The sequence below is a fragment of the Gracilinanus agilis genome, chromosome 5 (genome assembly GCF_016433145.1).
Source record: "Gracilinanus agilis isolate LMUSP501 chromosome 5, AgileGrace, whole genome shotgun sequence".
Taxonomy (NCBI): Eukaryota; Metazoa; Chordata; class Mammalia; order Didelphimorphia; family Didelphidae; genus Gracilinanus; species Gracilinanus agilis.
The window spans coordinates 107,122,564-107,139,776 of NC_058134.1; the positions used below are offsets into that span (position 1 = coordinate 107,122,564).

The following is a 17,213-nucleotide window of genomic DNA, read 5'->3' on the forward strand; positions in this document are numbered from 1 at the left end:
CTCTTCTGCCTTAGAACCAATACACAGTATTGATTCTAAGACGGAAGGTAAGGATTTTTTTAAAAAGAAAGAAAGAAAGTAGGAAAATGGTTCCTTATGCATCAGTATTGTAAATAACATGTCTATGCTTAATTGTTGTAGAAATATACCCAGATGAATTCATCCTGGGTACTATTCATCATTTAATTTAAATTTAAGTATCCAAAAATGAAGATTAACTCACAAAGATGGGGAAAGACTAAAAGATAGACTTAAAAAAACCCAACTCCCTTCTGTAGCCTTATGATTCTATACTGTCTTTTTAAAATCTGTGGAGGTAATTAGGTTAAAGACATCTTCCACAAAAAGAAATTAGGTGGAATAGAATTTGTCAGACACATCACCAGCAATGAGCCTAGCAGAATTGTGTCTAGGACAGAGATAAGGTGTGGCAGAAACAGTTTTATATTTTAAGGAGAAAATTAGTCAATAACACAAAAAGGAACTTTTTTATGTCCTTGGCATTTGGACTTTTAGGTTAGACAAGGTAGCTGGGGATAACACAAAGAGGCATGGAAATTGCTACCAGAGCTTGAGAAAAATAGGTCAAATTTTGGAAGTTACCATTATTACCATATGTTTAAGGAGGTACTTATTAGGAATGAGGTAAAAGGTGGGATTGAGGAAACCAGCACAGCTGTGATATCTCCTGATCTTGAAGCAGAGATTGTTGAATATTATGAACTCTGTTTAGTTGGTGAGGTCAGGGAAGCAGCTTTCCTCTTTTGGGTTCATGATTTTAAGACATGTGGTTCATATCTCCCCTACCCATTCTTTTAAACAAATAGTGGCCATGTGTAGTGAGGAATTTTCCCCTCTCCTCAGCCAAAGATCTAGGAAATGGGTAAAAGATAAGGAAAAGGAGGTCTAAAGGCAACTTTAGACACACATGTGCTTGGTCTAGTTTCCTTTTTCCTTTATTTTATGAATAAAATATGCAAAGTCTATGATTTTGTGAGTGCACTGGAAAATGACAAAAGAAAATGGAGACCATTACTAGTCCAAGGCACACCACTAACTAGAAACATCAGATTTCATCAAAAATTTTGAACAAGATTTCAGTTCATATCCTAGTTTAAATCAGGTCTTTGCCAGGGAGAGATAATTCAAAGGTGTTTTTTGTCCCACTTTGGCCCCAAGGGTTTGGCAACCTAGATTCTCTGTTCTCTTTGTGGACAATGGGAAATCCAGACACTTAGGAAACCTTATCTATGCAACAGAGTGGCTAACAAAGGTTGGCTGGTAACTTTGGAAGATTATCATTTGTTGGGCAATTCAGATATTACCCTCAGGTAGCTAAACTCTTCTGCTACTTAATATAGTGAGGTACTATATCCCCTTAGGCTTAAAAGTGGTACTTAAACCACATAGTTGAAGAGTCATAGTCAGGGAATCATGTCATCATCCTTCTAGAAGTCATTCTAGTACAAATAACTGTATTCCTCTCATTTATTTCTTCTTGATGTTTGGTATATTGTCAAAAGTATGAATGCTCTGAAGAGTCACATGGAGAGGAATGGGAACTGATATACAATGTGGGCAGGTAGCAGAGGGAATAGAAGAGAAATAGAAAAGAAGCTACTTATTGGCATTCTATTGAAATACTTGGAGATTTCTTTCATGCTATGGTCCCAGGAATTTGGTCATTCATGTCCTCTCTCCTGCTTCTTCTCTCCAAAGTATATAATCTCAGCATTTCAAACATGACAAAAATTGACAGAAAATAGATATAACTACAAGCAAAACAAGTTGACAAATCAGGTGAACAGATGCATAGATTTTTGCTTTGTTTAACTTTGGGAAATACATCTGATTGACTTAATTTGGGTTTTATATATTCCTCCAGGTTCCAGTCTATTCTGAGGCCAGTATTATTTCTTTGTCGGGTTCCCCAGAAAGTCCATATTTTCTCCCTTTTCATTCAGCTGAATTTACCCTTCCTTGGCTGCCCAAGAAGTCTCTTTTTGTCAGATTCTAACTACTTTCAATAACAATTCATGGTTTGAGGCTTGCAGAATGTTTCCTCAAATCCTGTAAGTATTACCACCCAGATTTTACTGATTAGGAAACTGAAGTTAAGACAGTTTAAATAGCCTATCCAAACTTAGACATATTAGAGCCAGGTTTTGAACCCAGATCCCTTTTGACTAGGTCCATTACTTTTTTCCCCCATCGTACCATGCTATATTGCTTCTCACTTAGTGTGTGAGCTGTTTACTTTCTCGCATTTTCTCTTCACTTTATGGAACTCAGATGTGTCATCCCTCACAATCTTTACCCCTGACTTACTAGATTACCTTGTTGGACATTCCAGAACTTATTTCTTCAGGATTCCTAGCACCTGGCAGTACTAGCTTTCTACCACAAGGCTAAAGTACCAGCATTCCTATTCTCATAGATGAGAATTGTCTACTTGGAGACCCACAGCCCGGGAGTCAGAAGAGAAACCAAGAGAACCCTGAAACATCTGTTCTTTCTTTCCTTTTTGCCTACTATTTTCCTTCCACCTTAAATGTCTAATTTAAATATCACCTTCTACATGAAACCTTCCCTGGTGCTCAGTAATGGTAGCAATATAATAATGGCTAACACATATAATAATTTAACGTTTATAAAATACTTGCTATGATATTTCATTCATCTTTCCACCAACCTTGTGAGCTAGATGCTATTAAGAGCCCCATTTTACAAATAAGCAAACTAAAGGACTGAGATAAGTCAATGTCTTGTCCAGTGCCACATACCTTCAGGCATTGTAGGAGTTTATTCTGCACCTCTTAATACACTTCTTATATCTTATTTTATATTTCATTTACATGTGTAAATGTATTTCCCTACTATGCTTTAAAGTCCATGGGCCGAGGACAGTGTCTTAGTTAAGATTTTTATCCTTCAACCTAGGATCTAGTAGTACTCACTAAAGTAATCATTCAATGAATAGATTGATAGTTTAATGAAAAGGGACAAGATGCAGGGAATGAAATGAGAAGATGAAGGGAAATAGTTGTGAATAGGCTTCAGGAAGAAACAGTGAGGATTGACAGCCCCTCCACAGCCTTTGAGATTTCGCTTCTATATAATTCCTTTAGGGATGACTCAGTTTGCCTGTGATACCTAGCAGGGCTATAATATCACTCACTCTTCAGTAGGAATAAAGATGAATTGATGTTGAATTTAACCCCCTATAGAAGTGACATGCAAAAAAATGGGTCTGCTAAGTTTGCTTTTGTTATTTTAACCAAAGGGTCAAATATTCCTCCTATCTCTGAGAGAACCATTCTCTTGTTTAGATATAAGGAGTTACATGAACTCACCTCTGGAGAGGTGATAAAAAACATTCTCACTTTTTTGGAAGAAAAATAAATATAAACTGAAGCACAGACACAAGCAATTAATACAGTATCATTTTATTTCCATCATGACCCCTCCCAGAATCTAAAGTAAGGGACAATAAAGGGGGCCAGGGGAATTTAGTTGGCAGCAATGGTACTCTCAATCCAGTCCACGTAGTTACAAACTTTGGTGTAGACACCAGGGTAATTCTTCTGGGCACAGCCAATGCCCCAGGAGACAACACCCTGGAGTTCTCCATTGCAGACAACGGGGCCACCAGAGTCACCCTGGGTATAAAGAACATGGATAAATGAGGGCAGGGAAAGGAAAGGACTTAGTCTGAAGCATGTAGTCTTAGACTAAGACTTGGAAGAGATTTCAAAAGTCATTTAGCCCAATTCCTGCATCTATTGTCATCAGTACATAAAGACTTTCTGCAACATCACATTTCACTTACCATTCCCAATCCTTCCAGATATTCATGACTATTCCAATTCATCCTACCTTTCATTCATGTTAGGCCTCTCTAGAGGGAACAGGTATGGAAATTCCCTCTCTTTTCTAAGATCTTAATGATTCTCCCAAACCCTGATCCCTATTGGGCTTAGTAAAAGAGCTGTTTTCTTCACCTTTCAGAAAAGCAAAACCTTACCTGGCAGGAATCCTTGCCACCCTCTAGGAAGCCAGCACAGATCATGTTTTCTGTGATCTGACCAGGATAGGAGGATTTACATTTGGCGTCAGACAGAATGGGAGCATTCAAACACTGCAGAAGGTCTGGGTAGTCATCTGTGAAGAAAATTGGATTTGCAGGAGAGTAAAAACAATTGTTAGAGTAAAGAAGAAGGCACCCCATACCTAATAAAGTATAGATCCTAGGAGCAGAGTTGGGAGAAAAGGATTTGGGGAATTTTCATCCAGAAAAGAGAAGATAGTCTGTACTCTCCTTCCTCTGAACTCGTACAATTCCTTACATTTCTCCTTATATATTTCATTCTTCTCTGCATGATAGTTACTTGTATAATTGTTTTAAGCTAGATTGGAGGGAGGCAATAATGCATATTGGATAGAGAACTGGCTATGGAACCAGGAAGATTGACATTTAAATCTTGTCTCTGACCTGTACTGCCCATTAGACATGGGGCAAAACACTTAACCTCTTAGTTTTGTAAGCATTTCTTCCTGAATGCTAAATTACAGAGGTGTTGCTGCACAGTGGTCAAGAGAATCTCCATATTGCAATGAAATCACAGGTCCAGTCTCTGTCTCTAGCCCTGCTTGACTCTAATCTTCCTTCATGGAGTTTTTGCATGTCCATGTATTTCCCGAAGCACATAGTACATTGCCTTGTATATAAGTCACCTAAAAGTGTTTGATGAATTAATATACTAGCATGAGGTCAAATTATGAGGTGCAATAAGATGGTGTTCTAACCCTCACAGCAAATAATATTATTGCAGTGATTTTAAAATATTCACAATTTTGAGAAATTTAACAGGGAGCCATGAAATAGGGCAAAGCTACTCACAACCAGTGTTGCCCCATCCAGAGATGAGACACTCAGTGCCTGCAGGTGCACAGGACTTGGGCAGAGAGATGGCAGTCACCCGACTACTGAGGACAGCTGGGGTTTTCAACTTGATCAACATGATGTCATTATTCAAGGTCCTGCTGTTGTAGTTTGGATGACGGATGATCTTTTGTGCATCGATAAACTGTTCATTTCCTTCATTGACTTCGATGTTATGCTCTCCCAGTCTCACCTGGATTCGGCTGATGGGAACAATTATTTTCAGTAAGGTTGTGGCCACAAGGAATATTCCCTTCTAAGAACTGGGTAGACCTTCTATCTAGGATTCGATACTGCGTGGATCACTCTAAATGTAATATAAATGATATAAGTTGTGCTATTGTGTATGCTTGTGTGTGTGTGTGTATATGTGTGTGTGCGTGTAGAGGGAGATCAGTTGGACAAATCCAGTAACACTGACTGCAATCTACCCTATGGGGAAATATAAGGGATGGGTGTACATGTTGCAGAAGCCTACCTACTTCTTGCCTTAGTGATAAGTTGATGTGGAGAGAAAAATAATCATTATTCCTAGATATTTGGAGATTTTGCTTCCTTCCCAACTCTTTGAGCTTTTGCTTTATTCTATAGCACTCACATTGAACTTCATGATACCAGCTTTAATCTATGGTTTATCCTCTTTCCACTCCACCACTAACTTCGCCCCTTTTTGTCTTCTCTGTGGACAATGAGTAACTTCTATGAATTTCTGCTCTTCAACCCAAATTGCACCCATTTTCCTCATGAAGTCTCTGAGAGGTACCATAACTAGCTGGCTTTGGAATGCACCCTGTGGACAGCACAAATACTTACGATTTGTAGCAATGAGCAGCTGACACCACCCACTGTTCATTGATGAGGGAGCCACCACAGAAATGGTAGCCGGCATTTAGGGACACCTGGTAGGGAACTCCATTCTCCTCACAGGTGTAGCCCCCGACGATCTTATCATCATCGTCAGTGGAGAAAGCAACTTGGGGGAAAAATTTGGAGACAAGAATTTAGCAGAATGTGAGGCATAAGCCCGGAGTGCTAGAGTGGTTTCTAGAATGTATCTTCTATAAAGTCTGGAAATCATTGTTATTATGACCATGGTAGGCATAGTCAGTTGTTCTGTCTCTATTTCTGCTTTTTTCTCTGTCTCTCTTTCTCATTTCTATTTCTTTCTGTGTTTCCCTGTCTGTCTATCTCTATTTCTCTTTTTGTTTCTTTCACTTCTTCTTTTTCAGTCTTTCTCTCTCTCCATCTCTGTCTCTGTCTCTCACCTGGTTTCTTCAAGATTTGAATAATGGTCAATCAATCTGACAGGAGGCCCAGAATGACATAGAAGAGAATAAGAATGACTAGTAATAGATGCTACTTCACTCATCCATGTTCTTTTATGAACTCTTTTAAGAAGTCCCAAATATATGATGGAGTCCTCTTATCCTCTTGGTCATTCTTTTGCCTTCTTGTCATATTAGCTTCTTGTAGCCTGTCCTCAGTCTGCATCTTGCATTATTTTACACAGTGTCTCCTACAATCTAACTCTCTAGGTTAAAAACAGGGAAGAACATTCTTATTCTCACAGGTAGTGGAATCAATGAATGACAACTAATTAAACACTTACTCTTATTCTAGGCACTGTTGGGCCTGGAGGAACCCAAAGATGAAAATGAAATATTTCCTTCCCTTAAGAAGATCACATTTTGTTACTTTGAATGTGATCTTTTCCTTTCCTTTCTTCTGTCCCTTCCTATTCAAACTGTTCTTTGGATTCACTTGTTGTTGACCCTAATGTTTCCATTGACTTTTCCCACTTGGTGCTCATTTCTTCCTTCCTAGTTTATTCTCCCAGAAGTTTCATTTCCTCATTTTCCAGCTCTGTCTCTTAATTGAGAGGTCTGGATGAGTGAAAAAATCTTAGAGTTGTGTATTTTCAGGACAAAGAGAGGAAAATGAAGGCAGATTTGGAAAGGTAAGGAAGAAGCTGGTAGATGAGGAGAACAATTAGACCAATTTGGAGAATGGGGAAGAACAATGACTGAAGAAGACAGAAGGATAGATGGAGAAAAAGTCAAGAATTTCTACAGGTCATAGGTAGAAAGGGATATAAGGTGTTTTGGAGGTCTCACCAGCTGCTCCGACAAAAGCCAGGATCAGAAGGGGATTCATGTTGGCAGAGGTGTGGATGGCTTTTCAACGGAGGCTCTCAGCTTTTTATATTCTTGTGGGGAAGGAGAAAATATTTGTAAAGCAGAAGGTCAACTCTTTCCTCCATCACACACACACACACACACACACACACACATACACACACACCTGTGAACTTTCCCTTTCCTATCATCTTGGGTCAGTTGTCCTACTTTTAATATTTTCATAGATAAATAACTTTTAAATGATAACGAAGTTTTCATGAGCATTCCAAATAACTGGTGCCTTGAAATTAACTGAGTGAGATGGAGAGAATGGGTTTCCATAAAAGGGAATTAAGGATATTTTTGATGGTCTATAGACTTCCAAAGCTAAACTTCTGATGGTGGGTAGTGATGTATGGAGGAAGGATGAGGAGAAAGAAGAGAAAGAGGAGAAGGAAGGGAGAGCAACATTGTCTTGAGTCTTTATATTTGACAAGGCTGACATTTTGTATTCATTTGGTTTGGAGGATACTCTGCGACCATTTCTGAATAAACCAGAAAGTGGTATTTTGATTTAGTGACAGATTTCTTCACTCAGGGCTCCCGGAGGTGCTATGTCTCTCAGTTCATATGTCTACCCCTAAAGAGGAGGAACATTCTTCTAAGATAAATGTTAAATCTTGAGGGGATAAGAACCAAAGTTGAATGGAGTTTAGGAAATATGTCCTGGCCTGTTCAGGTGTCTGAATTTGTGACATCAAGCTTTGTATATCTGGGGGAGGGTGACATATACTAACTGTCTTTTATAAATTTGATCATGTTTTAATGGCAGTATTTCATTTTGTGAAAGGCAGGACAAATTGTTTTCAGGAAGTAGATCAATAGGAAATCAGAACTTGGCTATCATCCTTGAGTTCAGGTCCCTAAACGTATGTGAATTGCATGCAATGATACTAAAGAACCAGTGACTATGGTTGTTAAGTTGCTATCAGTGATATTAGGAAAACCATAGCAAATGGAATGGTATGAAAGAGAAGTGAAAGTTATTATTCTTTTCAAAAAGGGGAAGAAGGTATATTTATCAAACTACAAGCCAATGAGAATTTCAATATCTAGGAAATACTAAAAGCTTGTTAAGATGATTTTGGGAAGTAGAAATCACATTCAGTCAGCAATGGTTTCTCTGAATATGCACACTAAAATAATCTGACCTGGATTGGATTTTTTAAAAATTTAAACATTTATTAATAATCATTTTTAACATGGTTACATGATTCATGCTCCTACTTTCCCCTTCAACCCCCACACTCCCCCACCCATGGCCAATGCACATTTCCACTGGTTTTGGATTGGATTTTTAAAAAAAGAGTTACTGGAATAATTATGAAGAAATCCCAAAGGAATGCCTGGATTTCAATAAAGTATTTGACATTGTCTTTTAAGCACATAACATGTACCATCAGATGAATAAGTTAGAAATAGAGGGACTAAATAATATTTTGGATAGGTTGCTTCAAGACTAGATAGAGATCAAGTTGAGAGAAGATCTATGAGAGAGTACGTCTGCTCTTGGACCTATTCATTTTTTTTTCTCATTAACCTGCATGAAGGCTGTATAATCCATGTTCTGGTATCCTTCACTCTGGGTTTACACAGATTGGATTCAGTCTTATTTAACACTTACAATATTCTTTGTTTCCTTAAACTATGTAGGATACTCCTTAGAACTTCAGAACATTGGCTCATTTGACCTTTCTACTCCCCACCTTGGTCTTTCCTAGGAACCTCAGAATGTAGCTCATGTTTAGGTGTCTCAGATGTTCATGTCTTCAGTTTCTCTTCAAAAAGAAGCACCAAGTAACTCTTGGGTTAACAATACATATTTGACATGAGACACAAGACTTTATTTCAACCCATAGAAAATATAAAACATATAAAGGACTCACAGAAACCTAGAAACAATAAAGCCAGATCTCTTCTTCCTCTGATCCTTAACTCTGTGAAGTTGTGGTTATGTATGTGGTATCTCAGATATATAGTGCCATACTGTGGTTGAGACTTCATTAGATGGGAAATAGAGGGGTTCAAAGAATGTCAATCTTCTTCCCATTGGAGAAGCACAAACCTACTAATTTGCAGTAATAGTGTAAGAAAGCATCCATATGGCTAGTTCATGCCATGACTGGCCTTGTTGTTCTCCCGCTCTTGGCAGAGACTACTTCATTTTCCCACCTTTCTCTGAGAATGCTAGTTCTGAAATGCAAGTCAGTCTTTTCTACTTCTATCTGGGAAGCCTTTACTACAAATTTATTTGTATTGTCACATCAATGCCTCTTGTTGCTGTCATCTCTGAGGACCATGTAGTTCCCTTGTTTTCTGAGACTTGATTCCATTCTTCAAACATGGATTAACTAGTCTTCCAAAGGATGTCCATCGTTACTATTTCTGAGGATGCATATTTCTACAGGGGACTGTGAAGGCTTCATCTCTTCCAGGAACATATCTATTTTTGGTCTTGCCCCTCCTTTAGTTCTGTTCTAACCACTTTAAATGTGGGTAAGTGCAGAATCAAAGGTAAAGTACCTCCCAGTAATGCATAGATGTAATTTAAGAGCTTCTTTTGACCACTGATATGTAGCTACACTTAGGAACTTGAGTCCATCGCATGCTGCCTTTGCTGCTGTTGCCCCTCACTCTCAGAAAAATCTTCACATGCTTGGGGTAAACATTCCACCTAACTCATCAATGGATTTGAGGCCTGTTGGTTGCCCGCAACCTGGATTAACCCATCTTCCAAGTCTGAGGTGTGGCCACTGTGCATACCACAGCTTACTGGGGTTACAGTGGCTAAAGATGTCTTTAATTAAAAAAAAAAACCTGCCAGTGCAGGCCCCAAGGAAGATCCTCTGGAAAAGTGTCCAAATCATTAACAACCACCTTAATCCATGATGCAAGCAGTGACATTTTAGATGAACTCTATAGAGCGACAAAGGAATACACACAAATCAGGAAGGAATCTGAGAATATCATCAAAACCTAATCAAAACTGTCATTAATCTGGCCATCCTGTACAGGAATAATCAGTTTAACCAATATGAACTGGCATTAATGGAGAAGTTCAAGAAGGAGGTTCATCAGCTTGCAATGGCACATTGCAATGGTCACATGGTCATTTTCCATCAGGTTCATTACATCTTTGGCCAGAATGTATTATCTAAACTGTTGAATGAATGTAGAGAGCTGCTTCCTCAGATCATTCAGTGCCATCTACCTGCCGAATCCCATGGATGAGTTAACAGTATTTTTTGACCACTTTTCAGGTTGTGAATTCTTTGTTGCCTTGTATAATCCTTTTGGAAACTACCAGTTCCACTTGCAAAAACTCTGTGAAGCTATCAAGAAAATGCTGGATGAAGGGAACATAAGGGAATTGGGAATTGGATTTTAATTTTGACTGCTAATGCATTGCTTGTAAGTGTGGCACTGCTGATTTATGAAGGAAAATATGAATAAAAACAAAGGTTTTTTTAAATGGTTCATAGATACTTCAAAAAGACTTTGTCTAATCAATTCTTTGATTATGAGCCATCTTATTCCCTAACCTCCAAGAGTAAGCATTACACCAGATTGATTTATGTGGACCTTGATATTTATTGGAAGAGGAGCATATCACTAAAATATCTGGTTAAAAGCTAATAAATATTTAGCATGTCATGAAAATTTTGTTAAATAATACAAATTTATTTACAGTCCCTGGCAAGAACTTTTTTAAGTAACTTTTTGTGATGATGATACACCTATTATATATAACAAAATTAAGTTATACATTTTTTCTTTTATTTTTCTTCTTGAGGTGTGTTTGCTTAAAACAAAACCAAAAAAAATTTTCCTTTTGATGCCAACTCTATTTTAGAAAAAATTTGGAGTTTTCTACTTCTATTCTTGATGCTTTTGCAAACGTTTCTTCTCTCATGTTAAAATTCACTTCATGCCAAAACAATTGCCATGGAAATTTTCCTTTAATTTTAATGCCCTTACAGAAAAAGTTTTAAACCTTTCAGGAACAAGAAATAACATATTTAAAATAATTCATAGTATTATAAAATATGTTAAAATGTGTGTCATGTATCATGTTATTTAAAGAATTATATCTTCAACATGTAGATTTGCTCATTAGTACTGATGGCAATACCTATGTTTCCCAAAATGTAATGGGTCCATATTTACCTTGAGTGTTTGTTAGTGTGGTTGTGAAGCATAACCTTTATGTTGTTTTGAAAATGTGTTCATGTTAAATGTGGATAAGATATAAATTTCAAAACGAAGAGAAAGAAGAATGATGATCTGGAATGTTCTCTGTATGGACCATCAAAAGTAAGTCACCATTTGGTTTAATAAACAAAGAAACCCATCGTGAATATTTTGGTATTTTTTTTTAATAAAAAAGAACACTCATAGAGCAAACATATGAAATTTAATGGATATCAAATATTTGAAAAGTTTTGTTGTAAATGCACAGAATGTCACTTTTTTAATCTAATCACCAAAATTGTTTATATTTTTTTGGATGCTTTGATGTTTAAACCAAAGAGCATTTGGACTTAAAAAAATAAGAGCAATTTTTATGAAATTTTGAGTAATCATGAGAAATGAGCATGATATTAGAAGCCTAGAGTTTATTTAATGTTATTCCAACATTTCAAAAAGGTACCAGGAGAGACAGTATAGTACAGTAGAAAGAGATTTGGAATCATATCTTTGTTCAAAACCCATTTCTGCTACTTTTTAACTGTGTGACTGTAGGCAAACCATTTCGTCTTTGCCTCAGGTTGCTAATCTCTGAAATGAAAAGGCTCAACAAGATGACTTCTAAGTCCCCTTACAGTTCTAAATCCATTATTCTAGAAAAATATTTTCAGTAGGATTTTTGTAGTAGGAAAAGCGGGGAAGGGAAGGGTTAAGATGTCCATCAATCCGGGAATGGTTGAACAAACTATAACAAATGAAAGTTTGAAATCCTCTTACTTAATTAGAAATGGCTGAATGGGAGCCATTTGGTGAAACAAGGGAAGATGATGTCATGGTAGTTATGATGATGCTTCTACCCTCCTCTATAGGTGCTAAGTTCAGCACACTGGCACTACCCATTTAACTTTTGGAACTGAGAAAATAATTGGCAGAGCAGAAGCATGGACAGAATGGAGATCACTGTGTGAGAACTGATCTGCAGGAGAATATGGAATGGAACTTTTTTTGCCTTTTTTTAAACCCTTACCTTCCATCTTAGAATCAATTATATGTATTGGTTCTAAGGCAGAAGAGCAATAAGGGCTAGGCAATGGGGTGGGGGGGGGTAAGTGACTTGCTCAAGGTCACACAACTAGGAAGTGTCACAGTTCAGATATGAATCCAGGACCTCCTATCTCTGGGTCTGGCTCTCAATCTACTGAGCATTCCAGCCAACCATGACTGGCATTTTCTTTCTTTTTTTTTTATTTTTAAAAGTTAATAAATTTAGAATATTTTTCCTTACTAGCACTTTTCAAAGACCAAATGGCGAGAGAAAAAATGGTCATGATATCAGGCAGCTTGCATTTTTCCTCAGCAGCTGATTTTTCCCCCAAGATAAGTCTTTAAGAGGAAGGTCACTCCCTTTGGATCTGAATAGGTCTCAGTGCAAGCAATGAATGTATGTGACAACAAGAATAAGATCTGTGGCCAAAACTAAACAGGGACTAAGGCTGTCTTTCTGAACTTTTCCTTAAAAAGTACTGGTCTACCTCCCTCTTCCCTTTCCCTGGCTGTATTACAAGCTTTTTAATTATTCCTTGCAGTTGACTCACAGGAATACATGTCAATGTAGACATTTCACTCATATAGATGGCTCCACTTTCACCTACTGTCCATACTCCTTTCCATTCAGTTCCAAAGTATTATTGAAATCAATCAACCTCAGGCAAGGTCATGGTTGAGTAGCAATTAGATTAAATAACACCATGGCAGAAGTTAATACAAAAAGCACCAGTTTTCCAAAGCATCAGAGCAAATTAATTCACTTCCCACTCTTCAAGGGAAAAACAAAATAATGATAAAACAAAATCTGTTTTTTCCCTCTCCAGCCAAGGAATTTAATGTCTTGATATAGAATTCCTTTCTCCCCTAATTCCTGCTATCTATGACAGGACCACAATCACCTCAGCAGTTGGTAAATACTAAGTTTTTCCATTTGAGTTGCTGCTACAACACCACTTATGAGACAATCACTATCATGGAAGATGAGAAGGAACAAGCACTTACATAGCACCTGTTATGTGCTAAGTTTTTTACAAATATTACCTCATTTGCAACAACCCTGTTGGGTAGATGTTATTATTATCCTCATTTTATAGTTGAGGAAATTTAGGCTACCAGAGACTTGCACAAAATGGCACAGCTAGTAATGATTTGAGGCTGGATTTGAACTCATGTCTTTCTGAATCCAGGCCCTGTGCTTGACCACTATACCACCTAATTGGCTAAGAGACTAAGAGATCAACATCAATAGCTCTGTACATTGCAGAGCAGGTTGGTGCTCCAATCTGTCTGTCCTTGCCACCCCCCTCAATAGAGAGAGGCTCTGCTCAAAGGCTCCTAGGCACTGACTGCTACATTAGCTGGTCTCTCATTGTTTTTATGAATTTGCCTTTGTTCATTCTCCTTCAATATTCCATAAACCACTCATGTTTGCCACCTCTGTTGCAGCTGTGCTTCTCATCAGCATCCCCTTCTCACCTGTGCATTCCAGGAAGAAAAGCCTATTTATTATCTGGTTCTAGACTGACTTGCAAGACTGATAATATATCATGTCCCGTTATCTATTCTATAGCCAAGTTGGCTTCCTTGCTATTCCCATGTAATTCCATTCTCTTGCCCCTGGACCTTTATACTGGTCATCCCCTATGTAGGGAATGTTCACCTTTTCATTTGTGGGAGCACCTTAACTCTCCCTTCATGTCTCAGTTCATATTAGTGTCGTATCTTTTAAGAGGTCTTTCCTGATTCCTCTAGTTATGGAATCAGGCTGAATCTGTATTTACATACGTGTGTGTATATAACCGTATTGATGTGTGTGGTTATCCTTTATATATATATTTATAGTATGCCCCAAACTAACTTATCTGTGAACTTTTTATCTCTCTAATAGAATGTAATCTTGCTGAGGGCATGTTTTGCCTCATTTTTGTCTTTAGATCTCCATCACATAGTATATTATTTAATGCATTGCTAGTGGAGTTGTGCATTGATCCAACCATTCTGGATGTAAATTTGGAACTATGCCCAAAGGGCTTTAAAAGACTCTCTGCCCTTTGATTCAGCCATACCACTGCTGCATTGATACCCCATAGAGATCATAGGGAAAAAGACATGTACAAAAATATTTATAGCCATGCTCTTTTTGGTGGCAAAAAAAAAAAAAAAAAAAAAAAAAAAAAAAGGAAAATGAGGGGATGTCCTTCAATTGGGGAATTGCTGAACAAACTGTGGAATCTGTTGATGATGGAATACTATGGTGCTCAAAGGAATAATGAACTGGCAGAATTCCATGTGAACTGGAATGACCTCTACGAATTGATGTAAAATGAAAGGAGTAGAACCAGGAGAATATTATACACAGAGACTGATACACTGTGGTACAATTGAATGTAATGAACTTCTCTATTAGCAGCAAGGCAAGGGTCCAGAGCAAGGCTGAGGGACTTATGTGAAAGAATGCTATCCACATTCACAGGAAGAGTTGTGGGAGTAGAAACGCAAAAGAAAAACAACAGCTTCAACCCGTAGGTTGATGGGGATATGATTTGGGATGTATATGATCAATCACCCCAGTGCAACTATCAATAATATGTAAATAGGTCTTGATCAATGATACATATAAAACCCAGTGACATTGTGTGTTGACTATGGGGAGAAGGGTCGGGGAATTTGGGGGCAAGGGAAATAACATGAATCATATAACAATGGAAAAATATTCTAAAAATTAAAAGTAAAAAAAAAGAAATCAATAAAATCTTCCCAGATATATTCAAATCAGAAGGAAGAATGAAAATAGAATGAACCCACCATTTGACTTCCAGAACAATCCCCAAAATAAAAAAACTTATGAGCATCATAACCAAAAAACCAGAGCTTCCAGATCAAAGAAAAAAAAACATCAGAAGTAGCCAAAAAGAAAGAGTTCTAGTACCAGGAATCTGATTTAAATATCACACATGATCTGACAACAATCAAATAGAAGGGAAGGAGCCTGGAATATGAGGTTCCAAAAGACAATAAGAAAAGTCTCACAATCAAGAAAGAGGTATCCAGAAAAAGTGAATATAATCTGACAAGAGAAAAAAATGATTTTTTAAAAGTAAGGGCTTCCAAGGATTCTTAATGAATGCGCAAACTTAGCAGAAATTTTGAAATGCCAACCCTAGATTTGCAAAATAGAGAAAGATAAATATATCTATAAGGGATTATATGACAATGTATTACATTTTAATAGGAGGATGAAAAAATACTTCTCACAACCTTAAGGTTGTGAATACTCAAAGATAAAGTTACATGAGACTGGTAGAAGGCCCATGTTTGCCAATGTTCTCTTTTGATGGTCTTAGAAGAAAGAAATAACTTAAACATGAAATACACTGGGGGAAATGAGGCAAGGAGGAGACTTTGTCTTATGTAATAGGGGTACATTAGATGATGACTAGACATAGGGAAAGAGGTGGGGGAATGAACATGCACGAACCTCAGTTTCATTTGACCTAGATATGGAGATTGAACACACCCAGACACAGACACACACACGAACAAACACACAGAGTGACAAACATGGACACACACAAAGTATGAAAATATATTAATATGAACCAATAGGTAAATGAGAGGAGACAGGGAAAGTAGGGGGCAGTGAAGGGTAGATGAAGGAATTGTAATAAGCAAAACAAACTCCAGTATCAGAAGAGGGAGTGTAAAGAGGCAATTAAAATGAAAGAAAGACTAAAACTTATTATTGGAACTAGGAAAATGGGAAACAGACCATTAGTGGTCAGCAAACTCCATTTTACCACCTTCTTTTCATAGGAGAATGGTGAAGGACAAAGCCAAGAAAGGAGTTGTGCGTGTCAAAATAAATATTATTAGGAACCTGGCTATCTGTCTTAAAGCTATTGGAAGAGTTTAATGACAGGGCAGAATGCTGGGAAATGATTGTAAATTTAAAAAAAGAAATCAATAAAGCTTTTTTTAAAAAGAGATTAAGGAGGCAGAGCTAAGATGGGGGCAGAGAGGAGTCAGACACAAAGAGGACTTTCAGAAGCAGTGAAGGGTAGATGAAGGAATTGTAATAAGCAAAACAAACTCCAGTATTAGAAGGGAGAGTGTAAAGAGGCAATTAAAATGAAAGAAAGACTAAAACTTACTATTGGGAGTAGGGATATGGGAAACAAACTATTAATGGTCAGCAAACTCCATTTTACCTTCTTTTCAAAGGAGAATGGTGAAGGACAAAGCCAGGAAAGGAGTTATGCATGTCACAGTAAATACTACTAGGAGCCTGGCTTTCTGTCTTAAAGCTATTGGAAGAGTGTAATGACAGTGCAGAATACTGGAAAATTAATGTAAATTTAAAAAAAAAAGGCATCAATAAAGGTTTTTTTTAATGGGATTAAGGAGGCAGAGCTAAAATGGTGGCAGAGTAGCAGGAACTTTAAGACTTTCCTTCCAATCCATCACTACAAAGCATCTCAAAAGGACAAAAATCACAATAAGACAAGTAATGAGGCTCTCCCACAGGCACAGGCTTAAAGATAGGCAGTGTTTGGGGATTTCCAAGCTATAAGGGCACAAAAATACACTTATTAAAGTGAGAGCTGATCACCTCCTCCCCCACATCACCTATGACACTCGAGGCAAAGCAAGGGCTGGGGCAATCTCTAAATTCTCAGGGGCTGACTGAGGGCACCACAGACTTACCCCTGAGGGCAGTGCAAAGCCTTGACAATGAGACCTGGGATTTAAGGCTGATGAGCATGGAGTCATGGGCAGCAGAGGAATAATGAACTGGAAGAATTCCATGTGAACTGGAACAATCTCCAGGAATTGAAGCTAAGCAAAACTAGCAGAAACAG

General features: G+C 37.7%; 1 protein-coding gene, 1 pseudogene and 1 gene segment (V, D, J or C); 1 reads left to right on the forward strand and 2 right to left on the reverse strand.

The window, feature by feature from the left end:
• Positions 1–17,213, reverse strand: part of LOC123249460 — a 232,614-nt gene that overhangs the window by 33,265 nt on the left and 182,136 nt on the right.
• LOC123249461 (anionic trypsin-like) lies at positions 3,510–7,096 on the reverse strand. The gene is made up of 5 exons (XM_044678481.1): positions 7,057–7,096; positions 5,756–5,915; positions 4,901–5,145; positions 4,025–4,161; positions 3,510–3,659 (listed from the first exon to the last, which is right to left on the reverse strand). The coding sequence occupies exons 1-5, from the start codon at positions 7,094–7,096 to the stop codon at positions 3,510–3,512; spliced, it is 732 nt and encodes a 243-aa protein (XP_044534416.1).
• On the forward strand, positions 7,113–10,507 carry LOC123249210 (annotated as a pseudogene).

What these genes read in the sequence shown, in the direction of transcription:
- LOC123249461 (XM_044678481.1), bottom strand. Translation starts at nt 7,096, where the DNA reads ATGAATCCCCTTCTGATCCTGGCTTTTGTCGGAGCAGCTG. An exon ending in GGCTTTTGTCGGAGCAGCTG is followed by an intron (nt 5,916 to 7,056) that starts GTGAGACCTCCA and finishes TTTTCCCCCAAG; the next exon opens with TTGCTTTCTCCACTGACGAT. An exon ending in GTGGCAAGGATTCCTGCCAG is followed by an intron (nt 3,660 to 4,024) that starts GTAAGGTTTTGC and finishes CTTTATACCCAG; the next exon opens with GGTGACTCTGGTGGCCCCGT.